The sequence below is a fragment of the Heterodontus francisci genome, chromosome 4 (assembly GCF_036365525.1).
Source record: "Heterodontus francisci isolate sHetFra1 chromosome 4, sHetFra1.hap1, whole genome shotgun sequence".
Lineage (NCBI taxonomy): Eukaryota > Metazoa > Chordata > Chondrichthyes > Heterodontiformes > Heterodontidae > Heterodontus > Heterodontus francisci.
The window spans coordinates 147,995,366-148,018,063 of record NC_090374.1 but is presented as its reverse complement, the minus strand read 5'-3'; the positions used below and the strand labels follow the sequence as shown (position 1 = coordinate 148,018,063).

Below are 22,698 nucleotides of genomic sequence, written 5' to 3'. Positions count from 1 at the left end.
GACACAGGTGACTCGGCAGCAGTACAGGTGCTGCTAACCTGTAGTAGCTATCAACATGATCTAAGCAGTGCTCACTGGGACACAAAGCTGGCAGAGTTTCCTGCAGATTTTGAGAAGTAATGTTGACCTATCTGGACACTTGTGTGATTGGTCTTGGAATCTGTTTTATTGTAACACTTTTAATTTTTAAGACTCATCAAAGAGCTAGCGTCACCATCTGTCTATATAGTTATCAACATTCAATTTGGGTCATCTCCTGGCAACCTGATTGGTCTGTTCAATCTGCTACCTTCTAACAATTTTTTGATCTGAGAAAACCATGTGACCATTTGTCTGATCAGTCATGTGATCACTATGGACAAGTCCCCCACTTGCTGTGAACATCCATTTAGTCTTCAAACTCTGCACCCCCAATACCAAAGGCACGACTTTTTTGCTGCATCTCACAGTGAGAGACAGGGTGGCTGCCAAGTTTCTGCTCCTTCCACAGTCTGCAACAGGGGCTCTTTGCCATTGCCTGAGGCTAGGCCTTGAGAGCCTCCATTTGTCAACAGCTGGACCCTGAGACCCTTCTGCCTCAAGTAACATTGTTGTCAGTAGCAGCTCTTATCTCAGAGGGTTTTCATTGTTAACCTCTTCTCAAGCAACCGCATTCCTTTCATTCCATGTTGCTGCTCTGCCAGATTCAAACTCTGTGTGCTCCATTGCTGCCTTTTCCTCACTTGGCATCATCAGGAAAAGGCAGTTGGCTCACACACAGCAGCCAAAGTTTGGAAGGAGAATTGGCACATAGAATTGCAGAGCTACAGTGGGATGTTTTTTAAAAATACTATAGAAGTACAGACTAAGTATATTCCATGAAAAGAAAAGAAAACTGCTAATTGTTTTAGGACGCCACGGATAAATAGAGGTTGGAGACCAATTATAATTGAAGAGGGCCTATGAGGATTACAAGAATAATATTGAAAATAGATGGGAATATAAAAATAAGAGTTTAAGAACAGGACAAAGAATGCTAAGAGGGAGAGTGAGGAAACAAGTTCAAAAAACAACAGGAGAAACAGTGAAGCATCTCTGAACCATCTCTGACTCCTGACTGCCCTATTACTGCTGGAAGTTGAGGGGTTGTGAAGAAAGTAACGTAGAGAGAATAGGCTGAGAGAATAGAATTGTCCGTTTGTAGAAGATTAAAAAGTGGCAGAGTAAATATTTTGCATCAGTCTTTACTAAAGAGAAGGATATCAGATGTAATGGATAACAGGAACGTTTTTAGAAAAGTTGGTTAAGCTCAGGTGGCAAGGCCCAGCGGGCTGTATCCTGAGGGAGATGAGGGAGGAAATTGCAGAGTCTAGAAATTATGCTTTATGGCTCTGTTAAGTGTGTGTGAGAGAGAGAGGATTGGAGAGTGGCCAGTGTCGTATCTTAAAATGGGAGACAGAGTTAATCTGAGTGATTGCAGGCCAGTTAGTTTAATACCTGTGCCAGGGAAAGTTCTAAAGTCTGCAGTTAAGTATCTCAATAAACAAAAAATAATTAGAATCTGCCAGCACAAATTTCAAAAGAAATTGGCTAATCAAATCTCATAGATTTCTTGAGGTTACAGAGATGCTAGATGGGGGATACGATAGATGTAGTGTATGTGGACTGTAAGAAAGTCTTTGACAGGGTACCATCTGTGAGATTGCTAGAGAAGATTAAGTTGTATGGAGTTAGGGAGAGTTTAGCAAACTAGGTTTAAAAATTGGTTCAAGGTGGGAAAAACAGTAGGAGTTGAGGGCAAAATAAAAGCAAAATACTGCAGATACTGGAAATCTGAAATAAAAACAGAAAGTGCTGGAAATACTCAGCAGGTCTGGCAGCATCTGATGTAAGGTCATAAACCTGAAACGTTAACTCTGCTTCTCTCTCCACAGTTGCTGTCAGACCTGCTGAGTATTTCCAGCACTTTGTTTTTATTTTAGGAGTTAAGGGCAGTTTTTCAGAGAGGTTGAAAGCAGATAATGGTGTCCCATAGGGTTCATTTCTGAGACCACATAGACCTAGATGGAATGGGTTGCAATTTTCAGATGCTACTAAAATATGAGGTATAATTATTACTGTAGACAACAAAAGAAAGCTGCAACAGACTATTAATAAGGTGGTAGAATTGGCTAAAAAATGGCAGTTGGAATTCCATATCAGTAGATGTGAGCTGATGCATTTTGGTTACTAAAAACGGTAATTGTACCTTGAATGGAAGTAGACTGAATGCTGAGGATGAAGAGAGTTCACAGGTGACAGCAAAGGCAACATCTCAGGTTGATAAGGCTGTAAAATGGAAGTCTAGGTTTTATTGTCATAGAATTTAAAAGCCGAGATAATTATGAGCCTATATACGACCGTAATAACACCTATTAGAACTAGGATGCTGCCTGGTATGAGGAAATACAAATGCAAAGGAAGACATGAAAAATTGGGCTTTTTTCAGTATTACGTGGCGAAAGGGTGGTGCTTAAAATTATGAAAGGATGAGACCGGGTAGTGGGGTCAGGACTGAGGGGCCATAGAAAAAGATTAAATGCGAGCAATTTACAACAAAGGGCATGAAAGACTTCTTTACAGAGAATTATGAAGATGTGAAATTCACTTCCAAGGTTAGTAGTTAAGGCAGAAACTTTGTCAACATTCAAGATTAGATTGGATAGGTGGCTGATTGGAAAGGGAATAAAAGGATATGGGAACCAGGACAGATAACAGGGAGAAGGCGGGGGAATGGAACTAAGTAAATTGCTCTTGTGGAGAGCCGGTGCGGACATGATGGGCTGAATGGCCGCCTTCTATACTGTAACAATTCTGTGATTCTTCATGAAATATGATTGGAACTATTTGCTCATGTGATGGATAAACACTTGACATGAAGTGATTGGGCCTGTTTCCATGCTATAACTTTCATGTATTTCGATGTAAGATTTCAAATTCCACAATAATCTCAGATGACTGATGACTTAAAATGAGCCAAAAGTATACTGCAGTGACTGGAATTACTAAATGAGAGCTATTTGATTTACAGAGTTTCTCCAACCCACATAAGCTGGGCCTTTATCTTACTTTTTCCTGGAGGCTGGTTTAGAGCAGGAATTTGAGATGATGGGTTCTGGACTGAACAGACGTGCCTGGCTTAGCTCTTTATGGAATTAGGCACTGCTTACTGCTGCATGGTTAGGCTGTGCAAAATCAGCCTGGTAGAATTCCCAGATATGACTACTCTTCACTTTACATCTATTTTTGTACTTAATTTACATGTTTATATTTTGTCTATGGTATGTTTTCTGCCAATGACCTGTGTGATTAGTTCTTTTTCCTCCTGTCTGCTGTCATTGAGCCACTGTGAATTTATGAAATTAATATCTATACCACCTTTAGTTTCATCTCTATTTTTAAGTGTAAGACCCCCCCCCCCCCACTTGTTCAACTAAAGTGTTCAGCAGAAAAGTATGAAAAGTGGACAATTATTAATTTAATTTATCCCTAAATTATAATATCTTTTCAAGTACAGTGGTGATTCGAAATGTTAAATTTATCTTTTTCTTCCCCCCCCTCAGATGCTCCAAGCATGTTCTGTGCAACATTTGCCAGTTTCGTATGCTGCATTTCCTCCTCTTATCTCAAGTGATCCCTTTATATTACACCCTCCACATTTGTCGCCCCACCATCATCCTCACGTGCCAACCCCAGGCCAGTTTGTCCCTTTCCAGACGCAACAGTCACGGTCGGTAAGTAATATTTGAGCATTTGTGACGTTGGACGGGTTTCTGAAAGAAGGCACAGGACCTAGTTAAGGGGTTGTGTCTTTTCTGTAACTAGAAGAAATGGCACATAGTAGCACCAACTTAAGATGATCAGTTTTTAACTATCATTTTGAGGTCGGAATTTTCATTGAAGCTTCTGGTAATTCCATCAAATGATCTAAAGTTGTGTAAATATGGAAGATAGCATGAGTGTGTGTGTGTAGCCTTTCAGTATATATTACTCCCTCATCGCTATATATAACTGAATTGAAGTACTACACCTAGTAGGAGATGTAACTTCCTTGTTTTCAGTTCCCTTCCTTTTTCTCATCCATTTTACAGAGGTTACTGACTCTTACTGAGGAGCAGTTCCACATGTGCTGGTTGCCTCATGGCTAATAGGGAATTGTATCTCGGGGGCTTCAAAGCCAAGCTAAGCCTAGTCTGCACATAGCCAAAGTTCACACTTAACATACACCAGCATCGTACTATTTTTAGCAGTTATTGCTGGAAAGTGAAGATGAGCCATTCCAGTTATAGGAGCATATGAAATTTTAGGAACAATAAATCTCCTTTTGGCCCAACAAGCCTGCTGCATTTTGGTTGACTTTGATCCAAATGCCTCCTTACAGCAGATCCATGGAAACACCACCACTTCCAAGTCCCCTCCAAATCACACACCATCCTGCTATGCTTCAATGTCGCTGGGTCAAAATCCTGGAACTCCCTTCCTAACAGCACTGTTGGGAGTACCTTCGCCGCATGGACTACAGCGGTTCAAGAAGGAGGCTCACCACCTTTTCGAACAATTATGGCTGGGCAGTAAATGTTGGCCTTGCTAGCGATGCCACATCTCATGAATGAAAAAAGGCCAGGATTGATTGGGTATTCTTGTGTTCAGCTCGTACTAGCATCTCTCAAGTCATATTCCACTGGACATCCATGTGTCATATAATATATGTACTATATTACCAGAGCAACTTCCTGATGCAAGGAAAGGATTAAAATGGTTGGCTTCCTTGGGGTGGTGGTGGTGAGAGACAGTGCTCTGCCCCTGAAGTGATATTGGCTTCTGCAAGGTAGAAGATTTTATATTAGTTTCCTTTACTGATGGAGTTATATTGAGGAAGTTGAATATGCTTTTACACTTCATTTCTTCTCTCCATGGTACCTTTTTATTATTTATGACACATGTTCTCACTGTTGTAATACAACAATAAACTCAAAAGCTTTTAAATTGGGTTTTGTTTGCAGGCAAAACTAAACCAAGAAAATGATACACTGACTGTTGTACTATCCAGAGCTTGGTGCTTAAATAGTTTTAGCCCTGTTGAAAATCCTGTGCTGTTATATCTTTTGAGTATTAATTTCACTTCTAATTGAATAGCTAAACCATATCCAATGCACTAGCAGGTGATAGAAGATGCAAATTAGGGCAGATTTTACACTGGCAACTAGTAGAAAAGTAAAGGTAAAGTTACCCTTTTAGTTATAAAGGAAATTAAAATTAAGGCAGAAAAAATAAATTAATTATAATTTTTAATACTGCCCACTTCATTTTTGAAAAAATAGTGAATGTCATATTTATACTGAATTCTGAAAACAAATTATGATTATAGATGAGCATTCATGCCATTCAGAATAGACATTGAACATCATTAGGAATATTTATCACCTATTCTCTTTGAAATTGAAACCATGCTCGATTTGAAAACAGTACAATTGTCCTGACACATTTCTACTGCAGTTTACCAGTAGTCAGTCCCTCACGGCTTTAGCTCACATTAGAGGCCCATGTAAATGCCTTATGGCAAGCAAATTATATTGACTTGCAAACAAAAGTCCCTGCTGTGACTTTCTGCTTGAGGAAAAAGCACCTCAGTTTATCCATAAATTCTGAATTTGTTTTTGCTCAATGAAATCACATTATCAAACATGGCTATGTGATCAAAAATGAGTCGTAATCATTTTGGCACAGAAGGCAGCCATTCAGCCCATCGAGCCTATGCCAGCTCTCTGTAGAGCAATCCAGTCAGTCCCATTCCCCTGCTCTAACCTCGTAGCTCTGCAAGTTTATTTCCCTTAAGTGCCCATCCAATTTCCTTTTGAAATCATTAATTGTCTCTACTTCCACCACCCTCATAGGCAGTGTTTCCTAGGTCATTACCACTTGCTGCATAAAGAAGTTCTTCCTCACATCCCCCCTGCACCTCTTGCGCAAAATCTTAAATGTATGTCCCCTAGTCCTTGTACCAGCAGCTAATAGGGACATCTTTTCTTTGTCTATCTTATCTAAACTTGTCATAATCTTGTACAACTTTATCAAATCTCCCCTCAATTTCCTTTGTTCCAAGGAGAACAACCCCAGCTTCTCCAACCTAACCTTGTTGCTAAAATCCCTCATTTCTGGAACCGTCCTGTTAAATCTCCTCTGCATCCTCTCAAGGACCATCACATCCTTCCTAAAGTGTGGTGACCAGAACTAGACTCCGTACTCTAGTTGTGGCCTAACCAGAGCTTAAATAGAGGTATTCAAAATCATGAGGGGTCTGGACAGAGTAGATAGGGAGAAACTGTTCCCACTTGTGAAAGGGAACGAGAGGGGGCACAGATTTAAAGTAATTGGTAAAAGAAGTAAAAACGACATGAGGAAAAAGTTTTTCAGGCAGCAAGTTGTTAAGATCTGAAATCACTGCCTGAGGGTGGTGGAGGCAGGTTCAATTGAAGCAATCAAAAGGAAATTAGACAGTTATATGAAAAGGAAGAATGTGCAGGGTACCAGAGAGAAGGCGGGAGAGTGGTACGAGGTGAAATGCTAGTTAGGAGAGCTGGTGCAGACACAATGGGTCGAATGGCCTCCTTTTGTGCTGTAACAATTCGGTGATACTGTTATAAAGGTTCAGCATAACTTCCTTACTTTTTTTTAAACTCAATAACTCTATTTATGAAGCTCAAGATCCCATCTGCTTTTCTAACTATCTTAATGTGTCCTGCAATCTTCAAGGATCTATGCACATGAATCTGCAGGTCCCTCTGTTCCTGTACACTTGTTTAGATTTGTGTCATCAAGTCTGTATTGTCTCTCTCTCTATCCCTTTTGCTAAACTACATTACCTCACACTCCTCTATTAATTTCTATCTGCCACTTGTCCATTCTGCTAGTCCATCAATGTCCTGTGCAGTCGATTAGTGTCATCCTCACTGTCTGCCACACCTCCAAGTTTGGTATAATTGGCAAATTTTAAAACTTTACTCTGTATTCCAATATCCAAGTCATTTACATACATCAAAAAAAACAGTGGTCCTAGCAGTGAATCTTGGGGAACACCACTGCCTCCCATCCTCCAGTCTGAAAAACAACCAGTTACCATGAGTCTGTTTTCTGTCCTTGAGCCAATTTTTTTATCCAAGCTGGCACTGACCCTTCTATTCCATGAGTCTCAATTTTGGTAACCAGCCTTTTATGACAGCATTCTCTTCATCAGCCTTCTCTGTTACTTCATCAAAAAATTCAATTAGAGTAGTCAAGCACAATTTGCCTTTTACAAATCCATGCTGGCTTTTCTGAATTCACTCAAACCTCTCCAAGTGCCTGTTGAATTTTTTTCCCTGATTATTCTTTCTAAAACCTTACCCACCACTCATCTTAAACTCACCAATGTTTAGTTACTCAGAATGTCTGTGCATCCTTTCTTGAATAAGGGTGTCACGTTTGCCATTTTCCAATCCTCTGGCATTTCTCCTGTATCTAGGGATGATTAGAAGATTATGGCAAGCCCTTCTGCTATCTCCACCCCCACTTCCTTTAGCAACTTGGGATGCAAGCCATGCAGACCAGGCAATTTATCCTCTCTAAGCAGAGCTAACCTTTCTTGCATATCCTGCCTATCAATTTTCATCCCATCCGTTACCTCTACCATCTCTGTTTATACCAATATTTTGTCAGTATCCTCTTAATTAACACCGATATACAGTATTCATTAAGTATTCAGCCTTGCGCTGCACCTGTAAACCTATAGCATCCTCTTTGTCCCTAATAGGACCCACCTTGCCTCTTACTACCCACTGCTTATTTACTGCCATTCAGTAATCCAGTGATTGCTACCTTAGAGGTCCTACTTTTTAACTTCCTCCCTACCCCTTAAAATATGAATGTAGGACCTCAATATCTGCTCTGTCTGTCATTAGTACTGCCATGTACCACAACTGGCTCAATCCCTTCCTCTTGCAGAATATCCTGCACACTCCCTGTGATGTCCTTTATGCTGACACCAGGGAGGCAACGCACCATGTGGGGCACAAAATGATGGTTATATAAATGCCAGTCTGTCCCCCAATGATGGAATCTTCTATTACGACTGCATTTGTACTTTTTGCTGGCCCATTGGTGCCATGGTCTGGACTGCACTCCTTCAAGGTGTCATCACTCCCAGAAGTCTCCAATGCTGAGTACTGGCTTGAGAGTGGCGCACACCCCAAAGACTCCTGCACTGCCTGCCTCTTCCTACTCTTCCTGATGGCTACCCACCTACTATCTTGAACTCTCACTACCTGTGGGGTGGCCACCTCCTAGGATGTACCATCCAGGAAACTCTCAGCCTCCCTGATGCTCTGTAGCAACTCCAGCTGCCCCTCAAGCTCGTAAATCCTGAGCTCGATCTCAAGCAGCTGGAGACACTTCCTACACACCTGGTCCCCAAAGACACATGAAGTGTCCTGAACTTCCCACGTGGTGCAGGAATTGCAAGCAACAGGTTTCAGCTACCCATCCATAATCTAAAATATCTCTATTCCCTCTTTTAGAATCTAGTTTCTACCTTGTATAAACTATTAATTTTAATTAATGCCTCTAGATTGCTTTGTGCTAATACTATTAATACAATTCACTTACAGTTATACTTACCCTGTTTTGAAATTTTATTAATTGGTTTAACTAGCAAAGCTGTAAATTAACATAGTACTTTATAGTTTCCTGGTCCTAATTTAAACTAGTGCCCTAGTTTAGAAAAAAAAACCTTAAAACTCACTAACCAATCACCTCCCTGCTGTCCTGTGACGTCACTCCTTGCCTTTTTTTTTGGAATACACCATGGAAGGTAAGCCGTTGCTGCTACCACCTTCAGTCAGGTCTGTTCTTCCCCTGCTGTCGCTGCTCCTGCCTGCAGTCAGGTCCGATGGTTGCAACTTGCTTCTCAATGTAGCAGTATTTGGGGGGAAATATGGTAACTGAATAACATTCGTGCAATCCTGGACTCAGCAATGTTTGACATACCAAATAATTGTTGACTGTGACAAATTAAACAGGTACACGTTTACAAGTTGCTTTTAAATAATTATATCAAATGATTGCTTGGTCTGACAAACCATCAGGGTGATATACCTGCAGCGAATAATTTTTTCTCCTACTAAGTGTCCTTTGCTTGTCCTATCTAATCACATTTCATTAAACTAAAGTTAGAATCAGAGAACAAAAAATTCACATATATAGCACTTTTCATGATCTCAGGGCATCCCACAGTGCTTTATAGCCAATGAAGCACTTTTGAAATATAGTCACTGTTGTAATGTAGAGAACACAGCAGCCAATTTACACACAGCAAGCACCCACAAATAGCAGCAATGTGACCAGATAATATGCTTTTGTGATGTTGGTTGAGGGACAAATTTTGGCCCAGACACCAGGGATAGCTCCCCTGCTCTTCGAAAAAGTGCCGTAGGATTTTTTATGTTCTCTCTCAGTACTGCAGTGGAGTATCAGCCTAGATTTTTGTGCTGTAGTGTGACTTGAACTCACAACATTTGAAGACTAGAGTGCCAGCAACTGAGCCACAGATGACACAATAAATGCATAACAGATGTAGACCTTCCAGGCCATTTTGCCTGTGCTGGCACTTTGGTGGAGCTATACAATTGGTCCCACTGCTTTGCTCATTCTCCATAGCTCTGTATTTTTTTTTCTTCAAATATTTATCCACTTCCCTTTTGAAAGTTGCTTTGAATCTGCTTCTGCCACTCTTTCAGTTAGTGCATTTAAGATCACGCCAACTTGCTGCATTAAAAAAATGCTTTTTCATCTGCCTCTCGTTCTATTGCCAATCAATTTAAATCTGTCTCATCTGGTTACCGACCCTTCTGCCACTGGAAACAATTTTTACTTATTTACTTTTATCAAAACCATTCTTGATTTTGAACACCTGTATTAAATCTTTTAGCCCTCTCTGCTCAAAGGAGAACAACACAGTTTCTCCAGGCTCCCCATATAACTCAAGTTCCTCATCCCTGGTACCATTCTAGTAAATCTCTTCTGCATCCTCTCAAAAGCCTTGTCATCCTTCTTAAAGTTTGGTGTCTAGAATTATATTCCAGCTGTGGCCGAACCAATATTTTATAAATGGTTACCATACCATCTTTGATTTTGTACTGTTTCTGTACTATTAAGGCCAAGGATCCCATATGCATTTTTAACAGTCTTCTCGACTTGACCTACCACTTTCAAAGATCTGTGTATGTGCACCTCAGGTCTCCCTTTTCTGCATCCCCTTTAAAGTCGTACCACTATAGTTTGTTACCTCTCTTTCTTCCTACCAAAATATATCACTTCAAACTTCTCAGCACTAAATTTCATCTGCTTTTGTCTGCCCATTTCACCAATCTGTCTGTGATCTCCTGGAATAAAAACAAGAAATGCTGGAAATACTCAGCAGGTCTGGCAGCATCTGTGGAGAGAGAAGCAGAGTTAACGTTTCATGTCAGTGACCCTTCTTCAGATCTCCTGGAATCTGTTACTATCCCACTCATTGTTTACTACATTTTTGAGTTTTGAAATTATGTCCCGTATACCCAAGTCTAGCTCATTAATATAGATCAAAAAAGCAGTGGTCCCAACAGTAACCCCTATTGAACACCATTGTATTTTTCCCTCCAGTCTGAAAAATAACTGTGCACCAATACTCCCTTTTCTGTCACTTGGCCAATTTTGCATACACATTGTCACTGTCCCTTAATCTCATAGGCTTCAATTTTTCCAGCAAGTATTTTATTAAACTTCTTTTGAAAATTCATATACACATCAACCACACTACCCTCATCAACTTCCTCCGTTACTTCATTAAAGAATTTAGTCAGATATGATTTGCCTTTATCAAATTCACACTGACTTTCATTTATTAGCCCATACTTTTTCAAGTGCGAATTAATTTTTTATTCTCGATTATTGTCTCTCAAAGTTTCTCCACCACTGACATTAGGCTGACTGGCCTTTAATTGCTGGGTTTATAGAATCAAAGAATGGTTACAGCACAGAAGAAGATCAATCGGCAAGCCAAGTCCGCGCCGGCTCGCTGCAAGAGCAATTCAGCTAGTCCCACTCCCCCAACCTTTCCCCGTAATCCTGTAAATTTTTTTTATCTTCAGGTCCTTATCTAATTTCCTTTTAAAAGACACAATTAAATCTGCCTCCACCACCCTCTCGGGCAGTGCATTCCAGATCCTAAACACTCGCAGTAAAATAAACTTTTCCTCATCGCTTTTGGTTCTTTTGGCAGTTACCTTAAATCTGTGTTCTCTGTTCTTGATCCCTCAGCCAAAGGAAACAGTTTCTCTCTATCTAATCTGTCTAGCTTCCTCGTGATTTTGAACACCTCTAACAAATCTCCTCTCTAAGGAAAACAGCCCCAACTTCTCCAATCTGTCCACATAACTGAAGTCCCTCATCCTTGGAACCATTCTCAAATCTTTCCTGCACCCTCCCTAAAGAGTTCACATCCTTCCTAATGTGTAGTGCCCAGAATTGGGCCAAAGTAGTGTTTTATAAAGGTTCTTCATAACTTTGCTTTTATACTCGATGCTTTGATTTATGAAGTTCAGGATCCCAGAGGCCTTGTTAACCAGTTTCTCAACCTGCCCTACCACCTTCAACGATTTGTGCACATATACCCCCAGGGCTTTCTGTTCTTGGAGGTAATTGAGATACTGGATAGACTAAAAAAAAATGAAAAAGAGGAGGCACGAGAAAGGCTGGCTGAACTTAAAAGTTGATAAGTCACCAGGATCAGATGGGATGCATCCGAGGATGGTGAAGGAAGTAAGAACGAAAATTGCGGAGGCACTGGCCATAATCTTCCAATCCTCCTTATATACGCAGTAATAAAAATGCGCTGCTCAATTTGACACAAAAAAACAAATTGAACCCAAACCCCCTCACCCCACAATGGCCACGATCGCCGTCTCCACCCCCCCCCACCACCACCCTCCCTCCCGGTATTGCTGCTTCTCTTTCCTGCTCCTTCCCGCACCCGCCATCCCGTCATTCGCGATTGCTCACCGCTCTCTCCCACTTGCCATTCCCTCCTGCTGCTCACTCCCCTCCTTGCTGCTGGAGAATCAGTGGCGGGGGAGTGAGCGGGGTGTGAGTGGTGGGCAAGCAGTGAGGCGGGAAGCAAAAACGAAGAGTCTGGAACGGTGAGCAGGAGGGCATGGGAGAGAAGCAGCAATCGCGGGAGAAGGAGGGAAGAGAAGCGGCGATTGAGGCGGTAATCGTGGGAGGGACTGGAGAAGAGAAGTGGCGATTGAGGTAGCAATCGTGGGAGGGAGCGTGGTGGGTTGGGGGGGATGGTGGCAGTGATCACGGCCATTGAGGGGTGAGGCAACACACGGACATCATTATGTCTGATGTCATTACGTGGTGATGTCACTGTGCGCATGCGCGGATCCATACTGGCAAGCTGGCTAATGTCCAGACGCACTGATGGCGTCGGAGATCGCTCTGTGCATGCTGTACACTGTCGGGAGACACTCAATTAATGTTTTGCCTACCGATGTTTGATTCCAATCCATCTGGGCCAGATCCATTTTCAACTCACCAAAATTATCCCTCCTCCAGTTTAAGTATTTTTACACTTGATTATTCCTTGTCCTTTTCCGTAACTATTCTATACTCATGATCACTGTTCCCCCAAATGGTCCCCTACTGAAAAATGCTCCACTTGTCCCACTTCATTCCCTAGAACTAGATCCAGCACTGCTTCTTTCCTCATTGAGATGGAAACACACTGATTATGGAAGTTCTCTTGTACATATTTCAGGAAATCATCCCTTTCTTAGTCCTTTACACTATTACTATCCTATTCAGTTTAGGAATCACACACAAGCATGTGTTTATGGACACTTTCATCTTCACCCTGCTCCTCCCCCACCCAGCACCCTGAAGTTTCTGTGTAACAATCTACTGACCTCTATTTGTGTTATGATCATCTTGCCCCATTAACCATGACTGCACTGCAAGTTATGGAAAAGTGATGTGAAGATTTCTTCCCACATATCTGATATAGTGATTAAGGTGCAAAACATTTCATTTGGATACACTTGTCTATCTAACTTCTCTCTGGATGCCTCTTTGTGCCCCGAATATATACTGGTACTGCTGGTTTCTGTTCAGGTGCTACCAGCACAAGATTCCACCCTTGGGAAAGAGACAGTGATAATGTACATGTGTCACTGGCAGTCCCAATATGTCAGGAGGAAAATCATTTGGTGTAGTGGGAGCCAGATTAGAAACTAATGTTTGCCAAAAACTCGAAAGCACAAATAATAATTTTGAACTTTTATCTTAGACGTATATGTTATATAAAATTTCTCTGAATTATTAAAACCTGATTATTTTTTTAATTGCCTATTCGGTCTGAAATATTAGAAAAATTACAGTTTCAAAAACACTTCCAGCACAACAGGCAGAGTGTCATACTGAATGATAACCATGGAAACAATGCTTAATAAATTCTCCAATTCTTTTGTCAGCCTTTACAAAGGATAGAGAATGAGGTGGAGTTATTGGGAGAACATCTTCCTGTTGGTGGTTTTACTTATCCTCCGTCACCACACCCGCCTACCCTTCCTCCTTCTGCACCACTCCAGTTCCTGCCACATGACCCTCTGCACCAAGAGCTACCCTTTGGAGTAGTGAGTACTAAACTGCTTCTTTGCTTTGTCTACCATTGGATGTTTGAGTACTACTGTAGGGTGAACTGCAATTTCCTCTGACACAGGAAGAGCAAGAACACTTGTATTGTGTTCTAAGACCTTTCCTTGTTATATGCCTCTTCAAATACCGATAGTCTAATATTCTTGATTCTACTATCCCAGTTTGCCACATTCATGTGAAATGAATGGATTTGAAAAAGAGTTCGCGAGTGTGTGACATTGTAAGTAGTTGGCTTTGAATGATTTTCCAAGATGAATTGTGGTGCTCACTCTAGTCAAGTTAATTTTAGCATAGTATAAATAAAAAATTGTTTTAAGTGCTCTGAATAGAATAAAAATTATGCTAAATAAAGTATTATGTGGCTTTACTGTTTTTGCAAGTTTGAAACAAAAGTTCCAGAGGATGAATATTATCTTTTGGTTGGGAATTTTATTTAGAAACAGTTTTATCCAAAATAATATATTTAGATTTGATATGTGAACTTCATCTGACATGCATCCACTGATCACGTGAATACAAAGTGTGTATGCATTCAAAAATGGAATTAAACGTTACTAAATTTCGAGCTAGATCTGTTAATCGTTAAAAACAAAATAGTAAAACAGAAAATGCTGGGACCCAGGTTCTGAAGGAAAGTCATTAATCTGAACTGTTAGCCCTACCATCCTCTCTCCCCAGATTCTGCTCGACTTACTAAGTGTTTTCCAGCATTTTCTGATTTTATTTATGATATTCAATTCATAGTGACCTTACTTCATTCGTTAATGTGTGATATGCAAAAATAATACATGGTTCAGCCATAGGTTTCTGTGGAAAATGGTGATCTCTGTTTATTTTTTTTACTATGCATGAGGATTTCCTAATGTTTGCAGGAATGATTAAAAGAGGAAAGTTAATAAAGTAAAATGTGGTATCTAGCTGAAGTTGAAAATGTATCTTCTGACACCTCTGTAGCATCTCTACACTCCCATGGTTCTTGCTCTCACATAAAATTTGTCACGAGTATCTGCAATGCCCAAGCACTTTTCAAACAGGTGATCATGTTATGAGTTTGAAGAATTTTTTTTGTGATACTTGCAGATACAGACTGCTGAAAATGAGAAATTTAATTTGGTTGGTTTTGCAGTGCTTGCCTGTTATCAATTGGAATCTTTCCTGCCTATTCATTCCTTCTCAAAGGCATCATGCCAAAAACGCATGCCTATCGGGCAAAAAATGTTGTGGTCGTCTCAAATATTATCTGTTAAGTTCACAGATATAACTGGTTCAAATATTCTTTAATTAAATGTGAAGTAATCAAATACCTGTTTAATTCACTGAATAGACAGGAAAGATTCCAATTGATAACAGGCAAGCACTGCAAAACCAACCAAATTAAATTTCTCATTTTCAGCAGTCTGTATCTGCAAGTATCACAAAAAAAATTCTTCAAACTCATAACATGATCACCTGTTTGAAAAGTGCTTGGGCATTGCAGATGCTCTTGACAAATTCTATGTGTGAGCAAGAACCATGGGAGTGTAGATTTTAAACACTGTTCCTAGGGAGCCATAGTGTATCATGACAACTAGGCAAAACATTTACAAAAACAACTGAGGCACAAGTAACATGAGTAAATTCATCCAAATGTAATTTATTTCATTTTCACACCATTTTATATAATTCAAGCATTAAATTAAAAAAATTGAGTTGATGCAGTTGTTTGAGGTGAAGTTTTTTGTGATTGAAGATGATTGCCTCCATTGGGGTAGGCGGTGGCGTAGTGGTATTATCACTGGATTAGTAACCCAGAGACCCAGGGTATTTCTCTGGGGACATGGGTTCGAATCCCACCACAGCAGAAGGTGGAATTTGAATTTAATTAATAAATCTGGAATTAAAAGCTAGTCTAATGATGGCCGTGAAACCATTGTCAATTGTTGTAAATACCCAACTGGTTCACTAATGTCCTTTAGGGAAGGAAATCTTCTGTCCTTACCTGGTCTGACCTACATGTGACTCCAGACCCACAGCAATGTGGTTAACTCTTACATGCCCTCTGAAATGGCCTAGCAAGCCACTCAGTTGTACCTAACCGCTACAAAGTCAATAAAAAGGAATGAAACTGGACGGACCACTTGGCATCGACCTAGGCACCGGAAACAACAACGGCAAACCCAGCCCTGTCGACCCTGCAAAGTCATCCTTACTAACATCCGGGGGCTTGTGCCAAAGTTCGGAGAGCTGTCCCACAGACTAGTCAAGCAACAGCCTGACATAGTCATACTCACGGAATCATACCTTACAGACAATGTCCCAGACACTGCAATCACTATCCCTGGGTATGACCTGTCCCACCGGCAGGACAGACCCAGCAGAGGTGGTGGCTCAGTGGTATACAACAGGGAGGGAGTTGCCCTGGGAGTCCTCAACATCGACTCCGGACCCCATGAAGTCTCATGGCATCAGGTCAAACATGGGCAAGGTAACCTCCTACTGATTAGCACCTACCGCCCTCCCTCAGCTGATGTCAGTACTCCTCCATGTTGAACACCACTTGGAGGAAGCACTGAGGGTGGCAAGGGCACAAAATGTACTCTGGGTGGGGAACTCCAATGTCCATCACCAAGTGTGGCTCGGTAGCACCACTACTCACCGAGCTGGCCGAGTCCTAAAGGACATAGCTGCTAGACTAGGTCTGCAGCAGGTGGTGTGGAAACCAACACGAGGGAAGAACATACTTGACCTCGTCCTCACCAATCTGCCTGCTGCAGATGCTTCTGTCCATGACAGTATTGGTAGGAGTATCCACCGCACAGTCCTTGTGGAGACGAAGTCCCGCCTTCACATTGAGGATACCGTCCATCGTGTTGTGTGGCACTATCACTGTGCTAAATGGGATAGATTTCGAAGAGACCTAGCAATGCAAAACTGGGCATCCATGAGGTGCTGTGGGCCATCAGCAGCAGCAGAACTGTACTCAACCACAATCTGTATCCTCATGGCCCGGCATATCCCCCACTCTACTATTACCATCAAGCCAGGAGACCAATCCTGGTTCAATGAAGAGTGCAGGAGGGCACGTCAGGAGCAGCACCAGGCATACCTCAAAATGAGGTGTCAGCCTGGTGAAGCTACAACCCAGGACTACTTGAATGCCAAACTGCGTAAGGAGCATGCGATAGACAGAGCTAAGCGTTCCCATAACCAATGGATCAGATCTAAGCTCTGCAGTCCTGCCACATCCAGCTGTGAATGGTGGTGGACAGTTAAACAACTAACTGGAGGAGGTGGCTCCACAAATATCCCCATCCTCAATGATGGGAGAGCCCAGCACATCAGTGGGAAAGCCCAGCACATCAGTGGGAAAGATAAGGCTGAAGCATTTGCAAAAATTTTCAGCCAGAAGTGCCGAGTTGATGATTCATCTCGGCCACCTCCTGAAGACCCCAGCATCACAAATGCCAGACTTCAGCCAATTCGATTCACTCCGCGTGACATCAAAAAACAACTGAAGGCACTGGATACTGCAAAAGCTGTGGGCCCTGACAATATTCTGGCAATAGTACTGAAGACCTGTGCTCCAGAACTTGCCGCGCCCCTAGCCAAGCTATTTTAGTACAGCTACAAGACTGGCATCTACCCTGCAATGTGGAAAATTACCCAGGTATGTCCTGTACACAAAAAGCAGGACAAGTCCAACCCGGCCAACTACCGCCCCATCAGCCTACTCTCAATCATCAGTAAAGTGATGGAAGGTGTCATCAACAGTGCCATCAAGCGGCATTTGCTTAGCAATAACCTGCTGAGTGACACTCAGTTTGGGTTCCGCCAGGGCCACTCAGCTCCTGACCTCATTACAGCCTTGGTTCAAACATGGACAAAAGAGCTGAACTCAAGAGGTGAGGTGAGAGTGACTGCCCTTGACATCAAGGCAGCATTTGACCGAGTATGGCATCAAGGAGCCCTAGCAAAACTGAGGTCAATGGGAATCAGGGGGAAAACCCTCCGCTGGCTGGAGTCATACCTAGCGCAAAGGAAGATGGTTGTGGTTGTTGGAGGTCAATCATCTGAGCTCCAGGACATCACTGCAGGAGTTCCTCAGGGTAGTGTCCTAGGCCCAACCATCTTCAGCTGCTTCATCAATGACCTTCCTTTAATCACAAGATCAGAAGTGGGGATGTTCACTGGTGATTGCACAATGTTCAGCACCATTTTTGACTCCTCACATACTGAAGCAGTCTGTGTAGAAATGCAGCAAGACCTGGACAATATCCAGGCTTGGGCTGATAAGTGGCAAGTAACATTCGCGCCACACAAGTGCCAGGCAATGACCATCTCCAACAGGAGAGAATCTAACCTCTCTCCTTGACACTCAACGGCATTACCATCGCTGAATCCCCCACTATCAACATCCTAGGGGCTACCATTAACCAGAAACTGAACTGGAGTAGCCATATAAATACCGTGGCTACAAGAGCAGGTCAGAGGCTAGGAATCCTGAGGCGAGTAACTCACCTCCTGACTCCCCAAAGCCTGTCCACCATCTACAAGGCACAAGTCAGGAGTGTGATGGAATACTCTCCACTTGCCTGGATGGGTGCAGCTCCAACAACACTCAAGAAGCTCGACACCATCCAGGACAAAGCAGCCCGCTTGATTGGCACCCCATCTACAAACATTCACTCCCTCCACCACCGACGCACAGTGGCAGCAGTGTGTACCATCTACAAGATACGCTGCAGCAATGCACCAAGGCTCCTTAAACAGCACCTTCCAAACCCGCGACCTCTACCAACTAGAAGGACAAAGGCAGCAAATACATGGGAACACCACCTGTTCCCCTCCAAGTCACACACCATCCTGACTTGGAACTATATCGCAGTTCCTTCACTGTCGCTGGGTCAAAATCCTGGAACTCCCTTCCTAACAGCACTGTGGGTGTACATATCCCACATGGACTGCAGCGGTTCAAGAAGGCAGCTCACCACCACCTCCTCTAGGGCAATTAGGGATGGGCAATAAATGCCAGCCTGGCCAGCGACGTCTACACCCCATGAATGAATTTTTTAAAAATCAGGGATAGGAGGAATATTTATGAAACACTTTGAGACTGAACTGCAATATCCATTTTAGGGAGTAAAAGTATCTTCCATAATTATGTAAATAACTGAGCCAAAGGGAGGGAGGAAGAATATCAAAATAAAGTGCTTGCATCTTAAAACAAATACCGTAAATCCACTGTGGTAGCTTGAAGAAAAATGTATTTTTTGATGGTAGTAACTGGAAATAGGGGTTAAGAGGTTCTGCTAGGTTGTGCTGGCTTTTCAACACAATTCACCCAAAATGGACCAAACCTGCGCAAAAGGTCGAGGGATTTTCAAACATAAATTACACCCAACACAAGGTGAGTTTCCACAGTTTTTTCTGCTGGTTTAAAAGCTTGTCCTTCCCACAGAACTGGCCAAGTCCCAGATTCAATTTGTCACCATTGTGAGTTTCCACTGACGATGGCCATTTGTGGGGCTTCGAGGAGGCTCTTTAAGTTTAAGTTGCTTTTAGGTGCAGGGTTGCTAATCAGCACACTTCAAGAATGTTCACGTTTAATTTACTAAGAAACTGACTACTCTAACATAACCATTGAAGCGTTCTATGGAGATTTTTAAAGTCTTTTTCAGTTATTTAAAATTGGGTTGCTCACAGGTGGCAGACTAGACACTGATGTTTTTTTTTATGATGAACCCATTTTCAGCTGTATTTTCACCAGGTTACAACTCTTTAAAAAATATAATCAAAGAATATTTTCCAATGCAATTGTTTTTTAAATTTGGTTGCTGGTATATTTTTTTGTTTGGTGGTATACAAATAAATTTGAGCAAAAAAAGCACTTCTGAAAACGAGTGCAATTTTGAGCGCAGATTGTGCCCAAAGCAGAAACTCTTGGCCAAGATATTTTCAGGATTAAAGGAAAATTATTTGCCCAATGAGGAAGGTTTAGAAAGTGGTAGTAAATATGATTAGATATAGTATATCTGTGAGGCTGCTGTATCTTTCAGTGGTAGGAAGGTATGTAATATTTTGATGTACTGGTTCAGTAAATGTACTGTATTACAGAATAGGCAAACCACTTTCGCATTTAGGCTGCAGGATGTCTCAAAACACTTCATAACTAATTACCAACTGAAATGCAGTCATTGTTGTTATATGCAAACATGGCAACTAATTTGTACATTGTAAGGACCTACAAACATAAATCAGAAGAACAAGTTGTGAATCTGTTTTTGATGGTATTAGTTGAGGTAGGATTGTGGACCAGGACACCAGAACAACTATAATAAAAGCAAAATACTGCAGATGCTGGAAATTTGAAATAAAAACAGAAAGTGCTGGAAATGCTCGGCAGGTCAGACAGCATCTGTAGAGAGAGAAGCAGAGATAACATTTCAGGTCTGTGACATTTCACAGAACTGAAACGTTAACTCTGATTCTCTCCACAGATGCTGTCTGACCTGCTGAGTATTTCCAGTGCTTTCTGTTTTTATTACACCAGAACAACTAACTGCCTGCTCCTCTGTGAATAGTGCCATATGATCTTCCATTTTTGTCAGTAAATGCACTGAAATGACAATGAATGGCCTACTCCGGCTCCTAATTCGTATATTCGTACATTCATAGTTTGTGTTCAAGTCCTGGAATGGAACCTGAACCCACAACCTTCTGACTTGGATGAGAACTGTACCAACTGGGCAAAGCTGAGATTGAAATCATCTGAATCGATCCCTCGTCGTTAGCTGTAAACACTCTGCAAACGAGTTGTATTTGGCTTGTTGAGAACATAATAACTGTAAAAGCTTCTATAGATATGTGAAGAGAAAAAGATTAGTGAAGACAAATGTGGGTCCCTTACAGTCAGAAACAGGGATTTTTATGACAGTCGATAGTGTCATGGCACCATTACTGAGACTAGCTTTCAATTCCAAATTTTTATTAATTTATTGAATTTATCAAATAAATTTAAATTCCACCAGCTGCCGTGGTGGGATTTGAACCTGTGTCCCCAGGGCAATAGCCTGGGCCCCCTGGATTACTAGTTCACAGGCAGTACCACTATGCCACCATCTCCCCTTTATTATTGATATTTATGTCAAGTTCTTTTCTCCATTATATAGTTGAGCTAATTTGTGGATATTATTTGCAGTGAGGCAGTATTTTGACTCCTGCTTATGTATACTGTTGTCTGTTACTTGTTCCCGAACAGCCGTATCCTCATTTCATGCCTCGAAGACTGACTGGACGCAGATATCGCTCGCAGCAACCCTTACCACCTCCACCTTATCACCCTAGCTTCTTGCCATATTTTCTGTAAGTGAATTTATCGTTTTCAGAGTGGCATGCAACCTATTAATGTACTCTGATCATTAAATATTTAGTTAAGGTATAATGTTTGGAAAGTTTTGCACCATATTCATTCAGTGGTTCAACCAAGTAACTGAATGTACAAACTCCCTGCCCCACGGAGGAATGAATGAACAGAATTCAAACAATCTTTTAAAAATTACAAGAGGCTGAACAGGGTATTTTAAGCAATTATGATCCGAGTTCCAATGCAAACCTAGTATATGGGATTGTAATACCATGGTTGATTTCTTATATTTGCTTGTATATCATAAAATCTTGTATCTTGCACTCAGTAACATAATAGATCAAGAAATCCAAATAAATCTCTGTTAGTTGTTTCAGAATGGTACCAACAATTGTAAATTCATACTTAGTTGATATATTTGTAATCTACAAATGGGATTAGTATTACAAAATTGAGCTTGCAGAACAAGAACTCACCACCTGAGTGAACTATCAGGGATTTGAATCCTGGAAAATTATGGTGAGCGCATGTCCCAATTCCCGATGTGTACAAATAATAAAATTAAAACATTACAGAAGGTTAGAAAAATAAATGGGAAAACTTTCTGCTGTCCTCACCTAAGCAGTAGAAAAAGATCTCCTTAAAAATATCTGCTATTTAACCATTGGAAGTACTATTATAGCATTACAGAACATAAGATTTGTGCTGTGAAAGTAGTTCGGAATGGGTATTAATTCAGTGCAATCTAAAGTATAAAAAGTGAAAGAAAATGTGAGATAAAAACAAGAAATGCTGGAAATACTCAGCAGGTCTGGCAGCATTTGTGGAGAGAGAGAAGCAGAGTTAACGTTTCAGGTCAGTGACCCTTCTTCAGAACTGGTGTATCAGAACTTTATTGCTCCTGTTAGTTATGGAGAGGTTTTCACCTTCCTTCAGATACATTTGATGTACACTTAGCAAATCATTCATGCTAAGATTGTAATTGGCAATTAGGTATAAGTAGCTCTCTCTAGCCACTATTTTCAGTAATTTTTCTTGCAATTATTAAAATTATCTTTGTGACCTTTACTATTTAATTTCCTCATTCATTAGGCTGAGGAAGGACCTGAAGTAGCAGACACTTTTCCTGTTGCCCTGAAGAAACAGAATTTCCCCTCTCTATAAATACTGGAGTTATGCTCTGACTCACCTTTTATAATTGAGCAAAGAGATCTGTTTCAGATTTCTGATTTAATTCTAAACTATACGAATAGGACTAATTACCTGATATTTTATGACTTGAATTTTAACCATGTAAATGCGCCATGAACTTCCAACCTCTTCTTTGAAATAGTGCCTTGGGACCATTTATGTCCACCTGAAAAGGCAAAAGGGGGCCTCAGTTTAACGTCTCATCCAAAAGTTGGCACTTGCAACTCTGTCATAACTGCACTGGACTTCCGGCCTGAATTTTGTGTTCTGATTCAGTCGAGGGTGATACCACTGCGCCACGGCTAGCAGTTATAAGTTATTATGTTTTACAAAGGTAGAATAGCGATGGTAAATCAAAGGTAAAACACAGATTTCTATCCTAATTCTAGAATTTGTGTTGGAATTTGCCTCCTTTTGCA

At 41.3% G+C, this 22,698-nt stretch overlaps 1 protein-coding gene across 5 annotated transcripts in view; it reads left to right on the top strand.

Annotated features, from left to right (window-relative positions):
* Positions 1-22,698, top strand: part of LOC137369292 (E3 ubiquitin-protein ligase RNF38) — a 213,352-nt gene that overhangs the window by 171,524 nt on the left and 19,130 nt on the right. For all 5 annotated transcript variants that reach the window (XM_068030301.1, XM_068030302.1, XM_068030304.1 and 2 more), the window contains 3 exons: positions 3,582-3,752; positions 13,563-13,724; positions 20,984-21,087. In XM_068030301.1, coding sequence (XP_067886402.1) covers positions 3,582-3,752; positions 13,563-13,724; positions 20,984-21,087 — 437 coding nt within the window. The remainder of the gene's footprint in view (positions 1-3,581; positions 3,753-13,562; positions 13,725-20,983; positions 21,088-22,698) is intronic.